This window comes from Phyllopteryx taeniolatus, chromosome 12 (genome assembly GCF_024500385.1).
Source record: "Phyllopteryx taeniolatus isolate TA_2022b chromosome 12, UOR_Ptae_1.2, whole genome shotgun sequence".
Taxonomy (NCBI): domain Eukaryota; kingdom Metazoa; phylum Chordata; class Actinopteri; order Syngnathiformes; family Syngnathidae; genus Phyllopteryx; species Phyllopteryx taeniolatus.
This window is the reverse complement of record NC_084513.1, coordinates 13322749-13342259: the sequence shown is the minus strand read 5'-3', so window position 1 is coordinate 13342259 and position 19511 is coordinate 13322749. Positions and strand designations below refer to the sequence as shown.

General features: G+C 43.2%; 1 protein-coding gene across 8 annotated transcripts in view; it reads left to right on the top strand.

Moving 5' to 3' along the window:
* The window catches only part of LOC133486382 (uncharacterized), a 60665-nt gene that overhangs the window by 21680 nt on the left and 19474 nt on the right, over positions 1 to 19511 (top strand). For 2 of the 8 annotated variants that reach the window (XM_061791414.1, XM_061791412.1), the window contains exons 1-2: positions 769 to 6303; positions 11821 to 11956. The exons of 2 other annotated variants lie outside the window; for them this stretch is intronic. In XM_061791414.1, coding sequence (XP_061647398.1) covers positions 3994 to 5070 — 1077 coding nt within the window. In that variant the 5' untranslated portion in view covers positions 769 to 3993 and the 3' untranslated portion in view covers positions 5071 to 6303; positions 11821 to 11956. Of the gene's footprint in view, positions 1 to 768; positions 6304 to 11820; positions 11957 to 11986; positions 12135 to 19511 lie in introns of those variants that run through there. 4 more of the 8 variants (XR_009791012.1, XR_009791011.1, XM_061791415.1 and 1 more) reach the window with 3 other exon arrangements.

Sequence of the window (19511 nt, the reverse complement as noted above, 5' to 3'; positions counted from 1 at the left end):
CAGTGTATTTAATTGCTGCTAAAATGCTAAGATGATTCAATGCTAATCATAATAATAATCATAACATTAATAATAACAATAGTAGTTTTTTCAATGTAAAAAGATCCCTCAACAATCTCATGATGACTTTCAGGGCATGCAGCTGCAATACTTTATACATTGTTATCAAGATTCGCTAACAGTGCTTCAGTGGTGTTTACAGGAACAATCTTCTACCACTTTTGTCCATATGAATGGTCTCGCAAACAACAATAATAGGAAGGCAGCACACCAGCGGCGCTTGGTGGTGGTGGCCGTATGCGTTTGACCCCTGCGGGACCCACATGCCTTTTATTAACATCTGCCTGTTAGGGGAGCGCCGCACGGCGGCCGCAAGCTGATGAGGGAAACCTGGAGCGGGTTCAGGCCATGTCAGCCGCCGTTTGCTGTTTCCATTTCACACATGATTAATCTCTCTGTGAAGACTTGGGCCGGGCGGGCGGAGTGTGTGCGCGCCTCTTCCTCTGCGCCTCTCCTGCTGGCTGCACTCTGGTTGCCTGACTAAAAGGCCTTTAGAATTCCTGTGGAGAGAGATGTGCCCAGAGTGAATGCAGCTGGCTGGGGGTCAGCGTGCGGAGCTTTTTGCTGCCATTGTGTAATTGAGGCTCTGGCAAGGTTTTTCCCTCAGTTCTTTCAAAAGGGAGTATGATTGTGAAGTGCGCTAAGGGTTTGGGGAGGGAAAAGGAGGCAAGGGGAGTGTTTCAGGGGTGGGGGAGTTTTTATATGAAGAGGCAGGTCAAGTTGACAGGAACAATAAGAATGTGTTCCGCTAATTTCTGCGGGGCTGAATCAACAATAATAGGCTCCATTTCTTTATTACAACTTTTCTATCTCGCGCCCTCCCATTCTCCACCCTTTTCCGCCTCCACATCCTGTCAAGAAGCAGTCTTGACTGTGGTCTCAAGTACCTCGCCGATCCATTCGGCATACACTCAGTATACTGGGAATGCTCAATATTTTCTCCAAGAAGAACCAGTCAATAATGACTTCTGCGGATATTCGGCTTGGCTACATTCTGCAAAGTGCCCGACGACGGATCCCTAATTTACACCGAACGAACCATCTTCCTTTTTCCTTTTTTTTTTTTTTTTTTTTTTTAAATATAATAAATCTGTCCTTTTCAGCTGCATAGCCATGCCAGAATGGTGGATCTGTAGGCCTTTTGTGCTGGAACAGTTTTGCTCTGGAACAGGGAAGTTTCAAATACTTATTTTTTAATTATTCTGATGTTTATAGAATATGCAGCTGGAAAGAAGAGGGTCTTGGGGGACAGATAGAGGGACAGAATGGACAAGGGGACTAGGGGTGAGAACCACAGCAGAACAATAGTTAGACAGTGTAGGTATTTGACAACAAATAATGTTACAAAAGTCAAATCATGTTCTTATTTGTGGACGGGGGGACACCCGGTGAGGACACGCAACAAAATAGGACAAGATGAGAGAGAACGGAAAAGCGCAGGACAGGACAGGATGTGTGAAATGAGCAAGGCAGTGCTACTGATGAATAGCGCGGTGGGATGCTTTTATAGTGTCAAAACACCTGTAAGAACCAGCGAGTTGATATCGTAATACAACGTGTTATTATTAGTGGACCCAGCACAAGCAATTAAAACCTATAGCGTGTCTATGGAATTTATTAGTGAATGAACACCATATCACATGCATGTTGGTCAACTGGTGTACAGCGTTGCTGAGCTGGCACATTGAGGAAGGCTGGGCCGCAAGGGGGGCCAAGCCTGCGAGCCCATCCCAGCGAGCCCATCCCATAGGGGACCCAGCCAGGTAGACTCCACCCACTCCCCAAGACCCAGGCTGGCCCCCCAGTCCAACTGAAACACCCTGACCAGTCCCAAAGGGAGGGGCAAGGGTACTGGACCAACAACCCCAACGTCCAATTGCCCCCACCCGCCACCCAGTGCCACCCCTGCCACCCCCAGAAAGCATGGGGGCCCCAACCACCAACAGGGCCCAACGCAGGAGCCAGCTGCCACCCAAAAAAGCTCACAGCCTGCCAAAAACGAGCCCATGTCAAGTACCTGTCACAAGCAATGACGGGCAATGGCGCCAAGAGAGGGGAGAGGAAGGCGGGGATACAAGAGGGGAGGTACCCTACTCTCCTCACGGCCTGACAACCGAAGGGGGGGAGAAGGCCCCCAGGAGTAAAGCCAAGAGAAATGTGAATACCCACCACCCACCCTATTACTATGGTTACCAGGTCCCCAACTGGCAACCATTATCCCTGTACCGTGATCGTGTGTGGTGGGGTGTCACGTATTAAAATTGGGGAGACTGGTGGGGGTGGGGCGAGACGGTCACAGGGCAAAGATGACCTGTAACCGTTTCCCATCCCGACACTGTCCTCCCCCCACAGATGGGTCTATGATGCATTAAAACTGGAGGGCCGGCAGGCCAGAGAAGGGGGGCGACCGGACTTGAGACCAGCACAGATGTGCCAGGACCCAGCCCGGCGTCTGCCTCATCATGCCTCGTGCTAGCCACCCAGGGGACCCTGAATAAGATGTGAATGTACCCAATGAGTGAAATATGTACAGTGAGAGTAATAAAAATGCCGGCCCGGCCCAACCGGCTGGAGGACAGCAGCAAACCCCCTCCCCCAGCCACCACAGACCAGCACCCAGAACAGGGCACAGAAGGCTGGCCCGTCCAAGGCAGGAGGCGGCGACACCATACCATAGGACCCGAAGTCAGCCGGGGACCCCACACAGCCCAAGCGAGAGAGAGGTGACGACCACGGCGCAGCGCCCCGGGGAGATGGAAGAGGATGACACAGGACCTGGCTCCAACTCCATGGCCCCCACCCTCCACCCGGAGACCAGGACGAGGCCCCTGGAGTAGGGCCAGCGGGCCCCTCACCAGCATCCACGGACTGAGAGCAGCCCCGTGACCGGCCCCTCCCAGGATGGCAACACAGACAAAACCCAACCCAAGAGGAAGAGGAAGAATCAAGCCCAGCATCCCCAGAAGCCCTCGTCGTAGATCCAAAAGGATTGGGTTCAAGTACATGGGACAGTGACTCAATGGCATCCACAGGAGTCTAAAATGAGAAGATATGATTTGGTCACATTACATTGCATTTACATTAGATTACATTTTTGTATGAGATTCTTTCCCAAGCAAGCAAGAATCAAGCTTCAAGGGTCACCATTTTAATAAAAGGTGACCAGTTAGAGGGAAGTGGGTAATGCAGCCATATGGGTGGCACAAGCCAGTGCAAACTGTAGGCCAGTCTCAAGCCGGGATAAATGCAGAGGGTTGCGTCAGAAAGGGCATCCGGCTTACAACTTTGCCAAACAAATATGACTGTTCATCTAAAGAATTCCATACCGGATCGGTCGTGGCCCGGGTTAACAACGTCCGCCTCCGACAGCGTTAACCTGCAGCGTGCTGGTGGAAATTCAGCTACTGTGGGTCAAAGACGAAGGAGAGGTGGAAAGCGGGTTCTTCGGCTGAAACAGAAGAGGAAACCACAGAGGCTACAATTGAATTTGGGGACTTTGAATGTTGAGACTATGACAGGAAAATCTCGGGAGTTGGTTGACATGATGATTAGGAAAAAGGTTGATATATTGTGTGTCCAGTAGACCAGGTGGAAAGGCATTAAGACTAGAGGTTTAGGGGCAGGGTTTAAATTATTTTACCATGGTGTAGATGGAAAGAGAAATTGAGTCGGGGTTATTTTAAAAGACGAGTTGGCTAAGAATGTCTTGGAGGTGAAAAGAGTATCAGATGAGGGTGAAACTTGAAATTGAGGGTGTTATGTATAATGTGATTAGTGGCTATGCCCCACAGGTGGGATGTGACCTAGAGGTGAAAGACAAATTCTGGAAGGAGCTAGACAAAGTAGTTCTGAGCATCCCAGACAGAGAGAGTCGTGATTGGTGCAGATTGTAATGGACATGTTGGTGAAGGTAATAGGGGTGATGAAGAAGTGATGGGTAAGTACGGCTTCCACGAAAGGAACTTGGAGGGACAGATGGTGGTAGACTTTGCAAAAAGGATGCAAATGGCTGTAGTGAACACTTTTTTTTCCCCCCAGAGAGGCAGGAACATAGGGTTAACCTACAAGACCAGAGATAGAAGCACGCAGGTGGATTATATCTTGTGCAGACGATGTTATCTGAAGGAGGTTACTGACTGTAAGGTAGTGGTAGGGGAGAGTGTGGCAAGACAGCATAGGATGGTGGTGTGTAAGATGACTCTGGTGGCGGGGAGGAAGATGAGGAAGACAAAGGCAGAGCAGAGAACCATGTGGTGGAAGCTGAGAGGACGAGTGTTGTGCAGCTTTTCGGGAAGAGGTGAGACAGGCTCTCGGTGGACAGGAGGAGCTTCCAGAAGACTGGACCACTGCAGCCAAGGTGATCAGAGAGGCAGACAGGGGAGAGTACTTGGTGTATCTTCTGGCAGGAAAGGAGAGAGGGAGACTTGGTGGTGGAACCTCACAGTACAGGAAATCATACAAGGAAAAAGGTTAGCTAAGAAGAAGTGGAACACTGAGAGGACCGAGGAGAGGCGAAAGGAATACATTGAGATGCGACATAGGGCAAAGGTAGAGGTGGCAAAGGCCAAACAAGAGGCATATGATGACATGTATGCCAGGTTGGACACTAAAGAAGGAGAAAAGGATCTATATGGGTTGGCCAGACAGCGGGATAGAGATGGGAAGGATGTGCAGCACGTTAGGGTGGTTAAGGATAGAGATGGAAATATGTTGACTGGTGCCAGTAGTGTGCTAGATAGATGGAAAGAATACTTCAAGGAGTTGATGAATGAAGAAACTGAGAGAAGTGTGGTGGACCAGGAAGTGGCAATGATTAGTAAGGGGGAAGTTAGAAAGGCATCAAAGAGGATGAAAAATGGAAAGGCAGTTGGTCCTGATGACATTCCTGTGGAGGTATGGAAGCATCTAGGAGAGGTGGCTGTGGAGTTTTTGACCAGCTTGTTCAATAGAATTTTAGCGCGTGAGAAGATGCCAGAGGAATGGAGGAAAAGTAAAAAAGTGCATTTTTAAGAACAAGGGTGATGTGCAGAGCTGTGGGAACTATAGACGAATAAAGTTGATGAGCCACACAATAAGTTATGGAAAAGAGTAGTGCAGGCTAGACTCAGGACAGAAGTGAGTATTTGCAAGCAACAGTATGGTTTCATGCCAAGAAAGAGTACCACAGATGCATTATTTGCCTTGAGGATGTTGATGGAAAAGTACGAAGAAGGTCAGAAGGAGCTACATTGTGTCTTTGTAGATCTAGAGAAAGCCTATGACAGAGTACCCAGAGAGGAACTGTGGTACTGCATGCGGAAGTCTGGAGTGGCAGAGAAGTATTTTAGAATAATACAGGACATGTACGAGGGCAGCAGAACAGTGGTGAGGTGCGCTGTAGGTGTGACAGAGGAGTTTAAGGTGGAGGTGGGACTGCCAGCCAATCATAGAACCATAGAAACAAACAACCATTCGCACTCACATTCACACCTACAGGCAATTTAGAGTCTACAATTAACCTCCCCTGCATGTTTTTGGGATGTGGAGTCCCTGGAGAAAACCCACGCAGGCACGGGGAGAACATGCATACTCCCCACAGGCGGGGCCGGGATTTGAACACCAGCCCCAGAAGTGTGAGGCGGATGTTCTAACCAGTCGTCCACCATGCCGCCTAGGAGTGACTGGGTTGGATAAAGTTAGAAATGAGCTCATCAGAGCCAAGGTTAGATGTTTTGGAGACAAAGTTAGAGAGAGCAGACTTCGATGGTTAGGAAACGTCCAGAGGAGAAATAGTGAGTATATTGGTAGAAGGATGATGAGGATGGAGCTGCCAGGCAAGAGAGCTAGAGGAAGACCAAAGAGAAGGTTGATGGATGTCGTGAGGGAAGACATGAGGGCAGTTGGTGTTCGAGAGGAGGATGCAGGAGATAGGATTACATGCTGCGGCGACCCCTAACAGGACAAGCCGAAAGGAAAAGAAGTTAGAGGGAAGGGGCTCTCGTGCATGTTATCCCTGTCAAAAGACTCACCACTCCTGCGTCAGTGTGAGCGCAGTAATTGTTCATTGTTTGGCATCAGGATGCCTCGCGTTGGGGAAACAATTATCACATGGCCTGCTGGGTTTATGTTCTTTTTCATCTCCTTTAATGGCTTCTCGGTCATTCTCTTTTGAACCCCGAACAGGACATACTGTAATGTGCAAACTCAAGAGTAGTGGATGAAAAGAAATCCGTCTGCTATTATCACGAGTGGAACGAAAAAGAGGTGAGCTTTTCATGTCTCATTCATTAAACTTGGTGATAAGTCAAACATTTTTTTGTTTTTGTTTCTTTTTATTATCTTATGTGCTAATGTAATGAAAAGCTTAAATTGGCTTTTTACACCACGGCTGGTGTTAAGTCATCTCTAACAAATTTAACATCATCTAGCAAATGCTAACAAACAATGCCAAATGCCATAATCCTTTAAGCAACGGATATTTGAACATGGGGAAACACACGTAGACAGATTGTATAATTATACTCACAGGCAAATATTCTTTATCCTCTGTGAAGAACGACTAATATTACTGCTAAGGAGTTGTGACATCTCCAAATGTCTGTATTACACTTCCTTCAGGTGTCCATGGCGCGCAAACAAGGAGCAGCATGATATGCATTCAACTGTAGCAAAAATGTGGCAAAAAGTTGTAATTATAGCATTATTGTATGTTTTTATGAAGTCAAATGTTATGAGTTGTCATTTTTCTTACTAAAAAAACACTATTGGTGTTTTCGGGGAGGCTGGAACGGATCAATGGGATTGATGATTTGAGATACGAGATTTTTGATTTACCAAGTGTGGTCACGAAACAAATTTCACTTGCATCTCAAGGCACCAGTGAACATTGGTTAACCCCGATAAAGCCTAACGCATGTGAGACTTACGCTTTTGAGGCATCTGCATCATCATTGCAATGTTTTTTTTGTTTTTTTTCTTGAAAAGCCCGATGTATGCTGGGAAGAACATTCTCCGAGAACTTTGCCTAAAAGTTGATGCAATTATCTGGAAAAAAGTAAAATAAGGTAAAAAAAAAACAAAAACAAAAAAAACCTTTGATATTTTGACCGTTTTGTTCAGAAGGACAAATAAAAGGTCGGATTTCAAAGAATTGGGATGTTTCATCAATTATTTGATAGTTCATGCTTTACAGGTTTAGAGTTGCATTACGGTTCAGAGTCGTTAGTTGGCTTTAGACTTGTCGGCACAAGACAAAAATGACATAATTTCATGGAAGCGCAGTGACACATCGTGCTATCATTCTGCCACTCGCACGCCACCCAAGTTTTTAACGTTTACAAATGTGAAGCAGATGAGCTGGAGGCAGCGATCCGGTCTCATCTGTACAGTCATAAGACACATTAACATAACATACAACTATAATTAAAGTAGCATCTTCTCACTCATCTTTTTTTTTTTGTCTTTTACTGAACTTTTATGATGCATTGATCACTTTCTTTTTGATCAAAAAAATGACATTTCCTCAAATGTGTCGCTGCCACCACGGCGGGGGAGCATGGATGATGTAATTTTGGGGTCTTGATCAGAGGGCCAGAATATAAGCTCTTGGCAAAACCAAAGAGATTCGGATCCAGTTTATGACATCTGTTCACAACTTTTTTAATTAAGCACAACCACCAAACATGCATAATAAAACAGAGCAGAGACTTGCATCAATGCTCAACAACTGAAATTTGGAACATCAGAATTCTGGGCGGCAAGGATCAGGGTTCATCTCTCGGCTTTGGGTTTTCTGTGCGGGGTTAGCAAATTGTCCCCCGTGCTTGCCACATTCCAAAACCAAGTACGTGAGGTTAATTTGGCATCCTAAATTTCCCACAGGTGTGAATGTGAGTGGTTATGCTTGCTGTCAGGGACATACTGTAATTCAGGATTACCTTTCCCACACAACTGAAAGGCTCTCAAACACACTACTGAAACGCTCTCATACAATTACTGAAACACTCACACACACACACAGCTGAGATTTTTTTGTACTGACATCCACAACTGAAACGCTCTCACACTACTGTAACACTCACATACAGTACATACTGTATGTGTCTAGTGAAACGCAATCATCAAACTGCTGGAAGACTTTAACACACTACTTAATTAATTAATTTATTTAAAAGAGACAATGCACTTTATTGAACATGTACAATACTTGTGTAAATGTGCCAAAGTTAGCATACAGCTCTCATAGACACAACAGAAATAGTCTTGACACACGCTACTGATTTTCTTTATTTTATATTTTTTCTCATACTTACTATTAAAACGCTGCCATACACTCTACAAAAAGGCTCTCGTACACCCTACTGAAATGCTCTCTGCTGTCCATGTGCCACCAGTCCAGGAGGAGTCCAGGATGTACCCCACCTTGCACTCAAAAGTCAGATGGGATAGGCTCCAGCTCACTCATGACCCTGAACAGGACGCACGCTATATGGGAGGATGGGGCATCATTTTGAATACAGATCATCTTTAAAAATGAATCAATTTACGCTTGGTTTGGATCATAAACAGACTTTAAATACACACAAGCACATCATAACACATCAATTTATTAGCACCTGGGTGAGTGTTTGCCGATGTACTAACTTGACCAAGTATGCCCCAAAACAACATCCTGCCTGCAAACCCTGAATAGCCTGCAAAACTTCATTAAGCACTTCATCTAACATATGGTCCCCATTTTCCAACAGCATTTTCTCAATTCCATACGATATCAAAGAGAGTGAAGGCCTTAAATATCAAAACAGCAAATATAAGTATGTTCAAAGCAAAAAAGTCATTAATACCATCTGGTGATGCTCAGTAAATCACAAGGGGGGAAAAAAAACTCTTGTAGGACTATTATAATGAAGATGGTTTCACTGCACATATTTGGCTTTGTTGTCACGTGTTGCTCACAATTGTAACATGAGTGCCATGCTTTTTACAAGCAACACAGCCTGGAAATCCCCACAGATCTCAAAGACCGTGTCCAAATACGACCAATAAAGGAAATGTGTGCTTATTCAAATGCAACACGACCATATCCATAAACTAAATGTAAATCCTTGAAAGCCATGAGACTGAGCGCTTTACTTTCAGCTCATGCTAAGAAAAGTTAGCTTTGATTCTTCTCTTCCACCCCCTTCTGGTTTGGAGTTTGAAATACTATGGAAGTCAATAACCGAACAGCAATAATGTTCTTCGGTCTATTTGACCCATTATTGAAATGTGTCAAAAAAAAAAGAAAGTTTGATTGAAATTTTGTTTTTTATTAACTCCATTACTCACCATCCATCCATCTATTTTCTTCCGCTTATCCGAGGTCAGGTCGCGGGGGCAGTAACTATAGCAAGGAAGCCCAGACTTCCCCATTCCCCACTCACCATTTGATGCAACATATATAGTTGATTACTCTTATTAAGCAGCTACCCTTACTACTTTCTAAAAAAACAAAACAAAAAAAAACTAAAACAAAAAACTCAATTTGACCCGCACCGTGACAGCAGGGTTAAGAGAGGAAGATTAGTAGGGAATTAACTATACACTGCACATACAAACTTAAGTTAGATTCCGACTTCACGTTATGTGTCAAATGTTATCAAACTTAAGGGTCTTTTATTGTTTTTTTTTACTGCTTGTTATTAACAGTGATTAACTTCTTTCAACAGTTGTGTAACATTTCAGAATGTTAAAACGTGAAATGTCTGAGTTGCATCGGGAATGTGACACCGTTGCATTCCATCATTTGAGTTAAGGCTGAGTGCTTCATGGATTTTACATCTTTACATTGACAGCGGTTCACTTCTATTTACACTGTTAGCATGTTCTTCCCGTGCCTGCGTGGGTTTTCTCCGGGCACTCCGGTTTCCTCCCACATCCCAAAAACATGCATTAATTGGAGACTCTAAATTGCCCGTAGGTATGTGTTTGTTTGTATGTGCCCTGCAATTGGCTGGCAACCAGTTCAGGGTGTACCCCGCCTCCTGCCCGATGATAGCTGGGATAGGCTCCAGCACGCCCGCGACCCTAGTGAGGAGAAGCGGCTCAGAAAATGGATGGATGGATGGATGGATGACACTTCAACATTTTGACCATAGATTTTGAACCAAGGGCAACCTTAGTGAGGTTCAGAGCCAGCCCGGGGCATAAGCGAAATAAGTGGCTGCACCCTGGCTAATAAGGAGCCCCCCAAATGTGTCAGGATTATTTTTAACACATTAAATATATTAAAGTAATGGAAGAGGTGACACAACGATCAAAATCCTATACTCTATCCTGGTGGTCCTGAGACTTATTTTTACACCGCTGGAAAAATACTTGGACTCGTGAGGTTGCACTGTGTTACCAACAAATTGTACCTTTGCTGCAGCAATACAAAACAGTTGTCATCTCTTTGTTTATTTTTATTTTTCTCCCTATCGCAACAGTAGAGTAATCTCATACTAGCCGACTCAAGTTTCACTTTTCCAATTGCATTATCAGTTCCTTGTATCCCATAGGCAGTCATTCACCTGTGATTGATTGTCAAAATGTTCCTGCCACGAAATCCCAGCACAAATGTGACTGTCAGACGGAGGGAGGAGAAAGAAAAGTCTTAAATCAAATGATTCATGGCTTGTGCAACAGCTATCCTCAGTAGGAAGAGTTTTGTGTGCGTGCGAGTGAGTGTGTGTGTGTGTGTGTGTGCGTGCGTGCGTGTGTGGTATTTCCCCCCCCCCCCCCCCCCCCCCCCAACTGTGAGAGATGCAATAAATCAGTGTTTAAAACAAGCACAGCGTATACTGCTGCAGGGTCTCCAGGGTGCCACGATGAACAATGTTGACATCAAAGTGTTGATGTTTGACAAGTGATGAGTCACTTCCCTTGTCCAGAGAGGCGCTCACACCTGTATGGAGATGATTACAGGTAGATCTGGCTGGCCCTAATTGTACAATAAACGCTTGCTCTCAGCCCTAATGGCAGCCGGTCTGCAGCCGAGACGCCAGACTGCCATTTGCCTGTCGCCGAGCTCCCGTGTGTTTGTGTGTTTTTTTTTTCCCACCGGCGCAGTTGAGATGATGATACGGTTATGGACTATTCAAAGCAAACAGCTAGACAAATTGCAATCTCAGCTTTAATGTTTGAAGGGGGAAAAAAGGTGATTCACAGAATGAGGCAAATAAGCCAATTTTATCTGTGGCGTGAAGGACCGCCATTCAGGACATTTTCACCGATTTGCACTTTTCAGGCAATGTTCGAATTCTAAGGTATTTTGTTTAATTCATTCATTTGATCATTCATGTATTCATTTGAACTAAATGCATCATTTATTGTTTGAGTGAATACATTATATACAGCAAGGTCAAGAGAAAACATCAGAAAATCTGGATTTGGTCCCCCCTTTACAACTTGTATAAAAGGTTCCACTCTTCAGGGAAGACTTCATACAATGTGTCTGATGGCTCCCAGTTTTGTTCATCTCCAATGTGTTGGATGGGGTTCAGATCAGGGTTCTTTCAGATGCAACTCATGTTTTTACGTGCTTCCTTTGTGTTGTCATGCTGGAACAGGAAATGTCCTTCCTCAAACTGTTCCCACAAATTTGGAAGCATACAATTGTCCAAAGATTACAGTTCAATTCAACCAGTAATAAAAAAAAGAAATACAAAATAAAAATCATAACATAGCAAATATAGACAGACAAACATTTGACTTTATTCCCTGCGGGTAATTTATCTTTTATTTTTTCCCATTTCGTTTCAGGTATCATTCGGAGAGACGAAAGGCCACCAGCGTTTGACAGCTTAGGCTTTGCAGTTTTTGTACGTTGATGGTTCCGTTGCCCGCGGATGGCCAGTTGACATTGAAGCAGCGTTCCAGAATTGTTGCCTGGCAAAAGGTTTGTCTGTCCCGGAGTGCAGTTCAGTACCAGTTTGAGAAGCAACTACTGTACCACCTCTGATGAAAGCAAAGAACTTCTAGAGCAGGCGTTCTTGCGAAGGCAGGGAATGTCTATCTGGAGGGCTGCAGTGGATCTCAGCATCGACAAAAGCTTGATTGAGCAGATTCTTTGGAAGGTGATAAAGCTTTACCCACACCGACATCCATTTGTTGAGCATATAATCTTCAACTTGAAGCTTTTGAACAACCTGGCTACATTTTGATGGACACTGACCGAGATTATTTCTGAACATCAGACTTGCAGTGTAGCTTTCATCCAGAGGGTTTCAAACCTTCCACCATCCAGCCCCAAAGTGCTTGCAGCTTCCTGCAGCTATATTGTGCTGTTTGGACAAGTGCCTTTGCCAATGTCAACATTTTTGGGTGGTTATTTCTTGTGCACACCATCAGTTCACACACATCAGAGATAAGAGCTCCAGAAGCTCCCAAAATGGCCCATTTTCAAACGACATCATCCTGCTTGGAGTTCAGAAGCCGCATAGCATGCTGCCCTTGTTTAGAAAAGAATGCGCAGTATTAGCTTTAGAAAAGCATCATTAATGGAAGGATCAGACGAGGAGCAAGGGCAGCTTTTATCCCCAGGTTCTCTGCTGGAGACAGTACATCATTTAGGGTAGAGAGGGGCACATGGCTCCAATCCTATACAGCGCATGTGTATGAGAACGCATCCATGTGCATGTTTGAAGTCTGTCTCAGAGGCGACTCTATGCTCATTTGGGTGCAGGCGTAATTGCGGCGTGGAGATCAAAGGCGTGCCGGCCCAGTGATGTTCCAGAGGAGACTTTAGCACACAGCCCTCTCCTCTGTGCAACAGGGGTCCGCCTGCTGCTCGCCGACCTCCCTCTCCCCTCCGGCCCTGCGCTGCCCCTGCACATCCCTGCTCGTAAAAAATGATTAAGGCACCATTTGTCATGTGTTTATGGCTGAAAGGCATTGCGTGATAGGGAATGGCATCTACAAGAGTCTTTCGAGAGGCTTTCTTCTCTTTCGTCTTGAGACGTTTCCTATAGTGGAGTTTGTTTGTGAGAGGGGCTCATTAAAGCGTAATTGATGATGTGGTGGCTACAGCCTTGTCAGTTTTGGGATGTTTTCACTCATCAGTTAAGCTATTGTTTATTTTACAAGGCAGCACCATCTTTATCAGTATAGTAAGCCCTTGTTTATTGCGGGGGAGACATTCCAGAATGTGCAGAATAATAAGACCATAGTTTCATCCCTGACACATGTTTTAAACATATTTAGATTTCTTAAATTATGCTTATGAAAACACACTTTTTGAAATATTCCTGAACACCTGTTCTCACTCTCTCGCTCCCACGGTTCTCCAAAAAAGAGGTGACGCATGCTTGCTTCAAGCTGTTTATTTGTCACTCCCAGTTTGTCAAACTGACACAGGAAACAAGAGAATCAAACATTTTATATTTAAACATCGAAATGTTCAACCAAGCCATACAATTTGTGGTCTAACAAAAGTCTGCTATCTTAAAGCTAACATATTATTAGATGGGCTAACAGAAATTAGCATAGCTGGAACTGTAATTCTAAACTTTTAAACAGCTGCTACTTTGCGGCCAGCCGCACACCCAGCGGTGTGGCCGAAACAGACTGAACTGTCATGCAGTATGCAGTGTTCGACAACTAGTTCTCATGAGCTGGAGACCATCGGTCACTGGTTTTGTTGCGAATTGCGAAGATTTGAATTGCCAGTGAATTGCATCATAATGTCGCCGATGTAATAGCTAATGAAATATGCACATGAGCTTTCAGAAAAAAAACACACAAAAAAAACGCCAGGTTTAAGTGTAAGAGACCTAGTCACCTGGCAGCTGCTGTGTGGTACCTTCAAGCTGTCCCCATACAATAAAGTATTGCATTTTACAATAATATTTAACTATATTTATTATTTAATGTGTAACTGTGTAAAAGCAAACCGTGCGATCGATCATTGCCAATTGGCTGTCAAAATATCATACTCTCTCTTATCACCTGTTTCCTCTGTTTCTGGCAATTCGTTTCTTCATTGACAGTCCTGCGATGTTTTTGTGATTCAATAAAAAAAAAAAAAAAAAAAAAAAAAAACAGTATATTACATTGTTCGTGGAGCCGCAAAAACCCAATACAAGGGTGCAGTTTTTCCGTTGTGGCGCGTCGATAGATGTGCGGTGCTCAATCGCTTGAGTCGGCAACTGTAATTTTTTCACAATTGTCCACCTCAGTCGTGTTCAGGTCGCGTGGCAAGCTCGGTGTGCGGCGGACTTTACACACACGGAGCAGCAACACGTACAAAAATACTCACAGGTATATATTCTAAAACAGTATGTTCTCCTTCTCTGCCTCTTCTTCTTGCTCTTAATCACGCTGCATCTCATCCAGTAGCACTCAGTGCTACCCGGCATATTGTGTAACAATGTGGTACTACTCTGAAGGAGCACAACTCTAAATTCAGACTTGCCTGTTTACCCATTAAAAATAAATAAATAAAATTAAAAAATTGCTTAAAAATCTGTCATATAGCAGGGGAATGAACACTAGTTTATCCCCCCACCACCACCACCGCACCCACCCCCTCACCCCCCATTCTATTCTATATCTTCGTACTGTCATATTTTGGTGGTGGCAAAGGAGGACAGAGGAGAAAGATGTGCCATGATGGTCATCCTTCTTGTACTTTCTACTTTTTTTTCCCCCTTCATTCAAACCACGCGCATTAAAGTAAATTGGTGTCTTGTAAGTAGACGTGTTGACCTTTTAACAAAACCTGAGAGCCTGACTTGTTTGTCAATGTGTCTGCAGTCTTGCTTCTCCTGCAGGGTACAGTTTCAATACATGTGAGGGGGCGAGCAGTGGGGGGAAGATTGAATGTATGTGTTTATGTACTGTTTGCATGTATGTATGGCCTTACATGGCCCATAGTTGTTTCGTTTCCCCCCCGCCATCTGTTCCTAAAGTGGTTTGGAATAACAGAATACCCAAAGAACCTCAGCTGCCAATAAACACTCAGGGGCAACAATATTAGGTACATCTGCACTATATAATAACATTAAATTAATTTAAAAAGGGAGCCTTTATAAAGATACTACTACCATGCTGATTGACAGCTCATAGAAGGTATTTATTTAAGCATGTTTATTATTGTGGCTGGACTTTACATTTGTTTAGAACTACAGAATGCGGTTAAACTTGACTGGCAGGCCCAAAATACAGTATTTAAACACTTCTCAGTATGATAAAGTTCAGTTCTACACAACAAACTAGACAACCACAATAAAAAAATTAGCTTTTTAAACGAGTACCTCTCGTATAGTGACAGTCCAAATGGTGCATTAACATCATTGTAATAGCAGCTCTTTCGTTACAGCTTTTTTGTTTGATCTCACTGGATTCTGCAAGTCTACCTATTCATGTCTCCAGTAGGTGTATTCACTTATATTTTGTTTCCCTGTTCAGTCAGGGATCCCTCTTCTAAAGCATAAATAAATTTAGTTAAAAAATAACAATAATAATAACCTGTGTATTTGTAAAAACTACATTCTTAGTGGGTGTATAAAGCACATAAAATTGAAAGCAGTAAGACAAAAAGCTGCAAATGGGAGTAAATGGACCACAAGATCACAGTGGTTCACACACAATGAACACAACATCCTGTGGCCACTGGCAAACCAAATGTGGAAACACAACAGAAAAAACTGTTAATCACACTTAAAGACTCTTTATTAGGCCCAGAATGGAGAAATTCACATGAAAGCAGAATACAAGATTTAAAAAAACAAAAAAAAAAACAATAACCAAGTAGTCAAGTATTGAGTAAAAGAGCACAGTGCACACATCTATGGGTTCTGCTCAGTTAAAATACTGTGCACTTCACATTCACTGTCAATGTTGAAAACAGACAAAGCAATCCCTTGATGTTATTGTGCTGAACATGATGAGTCTTTGCGCTTACACATTCTTAAATATTGGGTAAGATTTAGCCCGTTTTGTCATTCGACAGCCATTTAAAAATAAAAGTTTTTTTTAAATACCTTGAATGTCATTCTTTCACCCTGAAATTTGCCCACTTTTCCTAAAGTGACCCAAAATACAAAAACTAATTACATTTTCAAAGTTTTTGTCATATTTGGCTCTTGATCTGTAGTTCATAATTTTATATAGGATATTTTGGGTAGTATCGTATGTGTGCATGGAAAATGGACAGTAAGTAAGCATAAAGCGAAAAGGAGCCTTATACCCAATTTGGCCTGTAGGAGGAGGTTTGACAATCAAAGTGAAGGAGGCCCGAGCCTAGCAGGAGTTGCAACATGTCAGACTCAAGGTATCCTCCTCGCACAGGATATGTAGTGAATAGATTCTTTATTCTCTCAGCTATAGTGTGACCACTAACTGCCATTTGTAAGAGACAATTATTTATCATGAACAAAACGCCAACTTTCCAAATTCACCTGACCCCACATTTTTAGGAAAGAACATCCCTTTTGAGGTTTTTCAGATTTCTCCAGATTCTCCTCAGCTCAATCAAATGGTGGGACGTGTCCAGACCGGTTCTTTAATTTACTGGCATATTGACATCATCAGACACCGTGTGCACTCATTTAACACCATGACAACTAAGTACAATATCAGCACAATATCAGTTCCAAGTTACAGTGACTCATATAAAACAAATGTACAAAGAAGTTACCTTGTTACACTAGCAGACGGCGCTAATCTAAGATTTAAGATCTTAGCTTGATTTCTTTTTTATGTAGCTAACATTCGAAGATTGAAACATGAATGACGGCACGACAACCACGAACAGTACAATTACGTAAGTGAAAGTGAAGAATGTTTACCATTTATCCTTATACAGTGTCTTGAGTCTTTCTTTCTTTGTTTGTTTATTTGGACGTGACAATGCACTTGAATAAAACACATTAACCAAAGTACATAATTAAACTGTAAAAGTACCCGATTTAGCGCAGGGCTAAATTCCATCTCTCGTCGCCAAAACAAAAACATAACACATGTTGGCAAAAAGCCTATTAAATACAAAACTAGCTAAAAGCAAGTACAATGCACGTAAAGTACAAAAAGTAACAAAAACAAAATACACAGTAATAATAATAATTTGTGTTCACGTGTTGTTTGTTAAGACCCATTTATTTTTTTTTGTTCATGTTTAAAGGGGATAGTGGAGCTTTCCCTTATTGATTGGGAGGTTGTTCCATATTGAGCAGCCTCTTATAGATATTGTACAACCCCAATTCCAATGAAGTTGGGACATTGTGTTAAACATAAATAAAAACAGAATATAATGATTTGCAAATCATGTTCAACCGATATGTAACTGAATACACTACAAAGACAAGATGTTTAATGTTCAAACTGATAAACTTTATTGTTTTTAGCAAATAATCATGAACTTAGAATTTTATGGCTGCAACACGTTCCAAAAAAGCTGGGACAGGTGGCAAGAAAGTTGAGGAATGCTCATCAAACACCTGTTTGGAACATCCCACAGGTGAACAGGCTAATTGGGAACAGGTGGGTGCCATGATTGGGTATAAAAGGAGCTTCCCTGAATTGCTCACTCATTCACAAGCCAAGATGGGGTGAGGTTCACCTCTTTGTGAACAAGTGCGTGAGAAAATAGTCGAACAGTTTAAGGACAATGTTCCTCAACGTACAATTGCAAGGAATTTAGGGATTTTATCATCTACGGTCCATAATATCGTCAAAAGGTTCAGAGAATCTGGAGAAATCACTGCATGTAAGCGGCAAGGCCGAAAACCAACATTGAATGCCCGTGACGATCGATCCCTCAGGCGGCACTGCATCAAAAACCGACATCAATGTGTAAAGGATATCACCACATGGGCTCAGGAACACTTCAGAAAACCAATATCAGTAAATAGAGTTCGGCGCTAAATCCGTAAGTGCAACTTGAAACTCTACTATGGAAAGCAAAAGGCATTTATTAACAACACCCAGAAACGCTGCTGGCTTCTCTGGGGCCGAGCTCATCTAAGATGGACTGATGCAAAGTGGAAAAGTGTTCTGTGGTCCGACGAGTCCACATTTCAAATTGTTTTTGGAAATTGTGGACGTCGTGTCCTCCGGGCCAAAGAGGAAAAGAACTGTCCGGACTGTTATGGAGGCAAAGTTCAAAAGCCAGCATCTGTGATTGTATGGGGCTGTGTTAGTGCCAATGGTGTGTGTAACTTACACATCTGTGAAGGCACCATTAATGCTGAAAGGTACATACAGGTTTTGGAGAAACATGCTGCCATCCAAGCAACGTCTTTTTCATGGACGCCCCTGCTTATTTCACCAAGACAATGCCAAACCACATTCTGCACATGTTACAACAGCGTGGCTTCGTTGTAAAAGAGTGCGGGGACGAGACTGGCCCGCCTGCAGTCCAGACCTTGCTCCCATTGAAAATGTGTGGCGCATTATGAAGCGTAAAATACGACAACGGAGACCCCGGACTGTTGAACAGCTGAAGCTGTACATCAAGCAAGAATGGGAAAGAATCCCACCTACAAAACTTCAACAATTAGTGTCCTCAGTTCCCAAACGTTTATTGAATGTTGTTAAAAGAAAAGGTGATGTAACACAGTGGTAAACATGACCCTGTCCCAGCTTTTGTGGAACGTGTTGCAACCATAAAATTCCAAGTTAATGATTATTTGCTAAAAACAATAAAGTTTATCAGTTTGAACATTAAATATCTTGTCTTTGTAGTGTATTCAATTAAATATAGGTCGAACATGATTTGCAAATCATTGTATTCTCTGTTTTTATTTATGTTTAACACAATGTCCCAACTTATTTGGAATTGGGGTTGTATTTCAGATTGAGGACTTCTGTTTCTGTGCTTTATGTCTCCCCCAAGCCTCATAGAAGACCATGTAGCGTGAAGGACATGCCATTTCCACTCTCTCTGTGCAGTGTGATATGCTGACAAAACACTTTCCCAAGCTAAGATGTACACCCTACAACCCAGAGTCAGTCCTAATGGATCCCTTCAGCAAGTTGTTTCAAAACAACACAAGAGGCTAAGCACTAAAACGGAAACAGATGGCCAGTCCAGTCGGGCCACTTGTTGACTTAATGAAAGGACACAGTTGACATGTCTCATGTTGCCTCCTTTTGCTCTTGTGCTGGTCAAGCCTTGGTGTCATCTCTGCTGCTAATGAGATGCCAGGCTATCAGTTTTTCCTGTGATGATCCTACATGGAGTCAGTTTGCTCTACACTAAAGGTGCTCACGTCTTACTGCTTTATGAGGCCGAATTTTGGACTCTTGAGTGTCCACCAAGACGTGCATGCTAACATTAAAAACCTGCAGTCCGGCTGTTGAGTCATTATTATGTATTTGCCTTTTATGAGTTGCAATGAACCTCCGCTATATTGCGGTTCATCGTTCGCGTCCCCTCTATATCGCAGAATTTTAAGCCATCATTTTCGTTGGTTTTTACAGTACGCAGTGTGATGAATTTTGATTTGCACGTC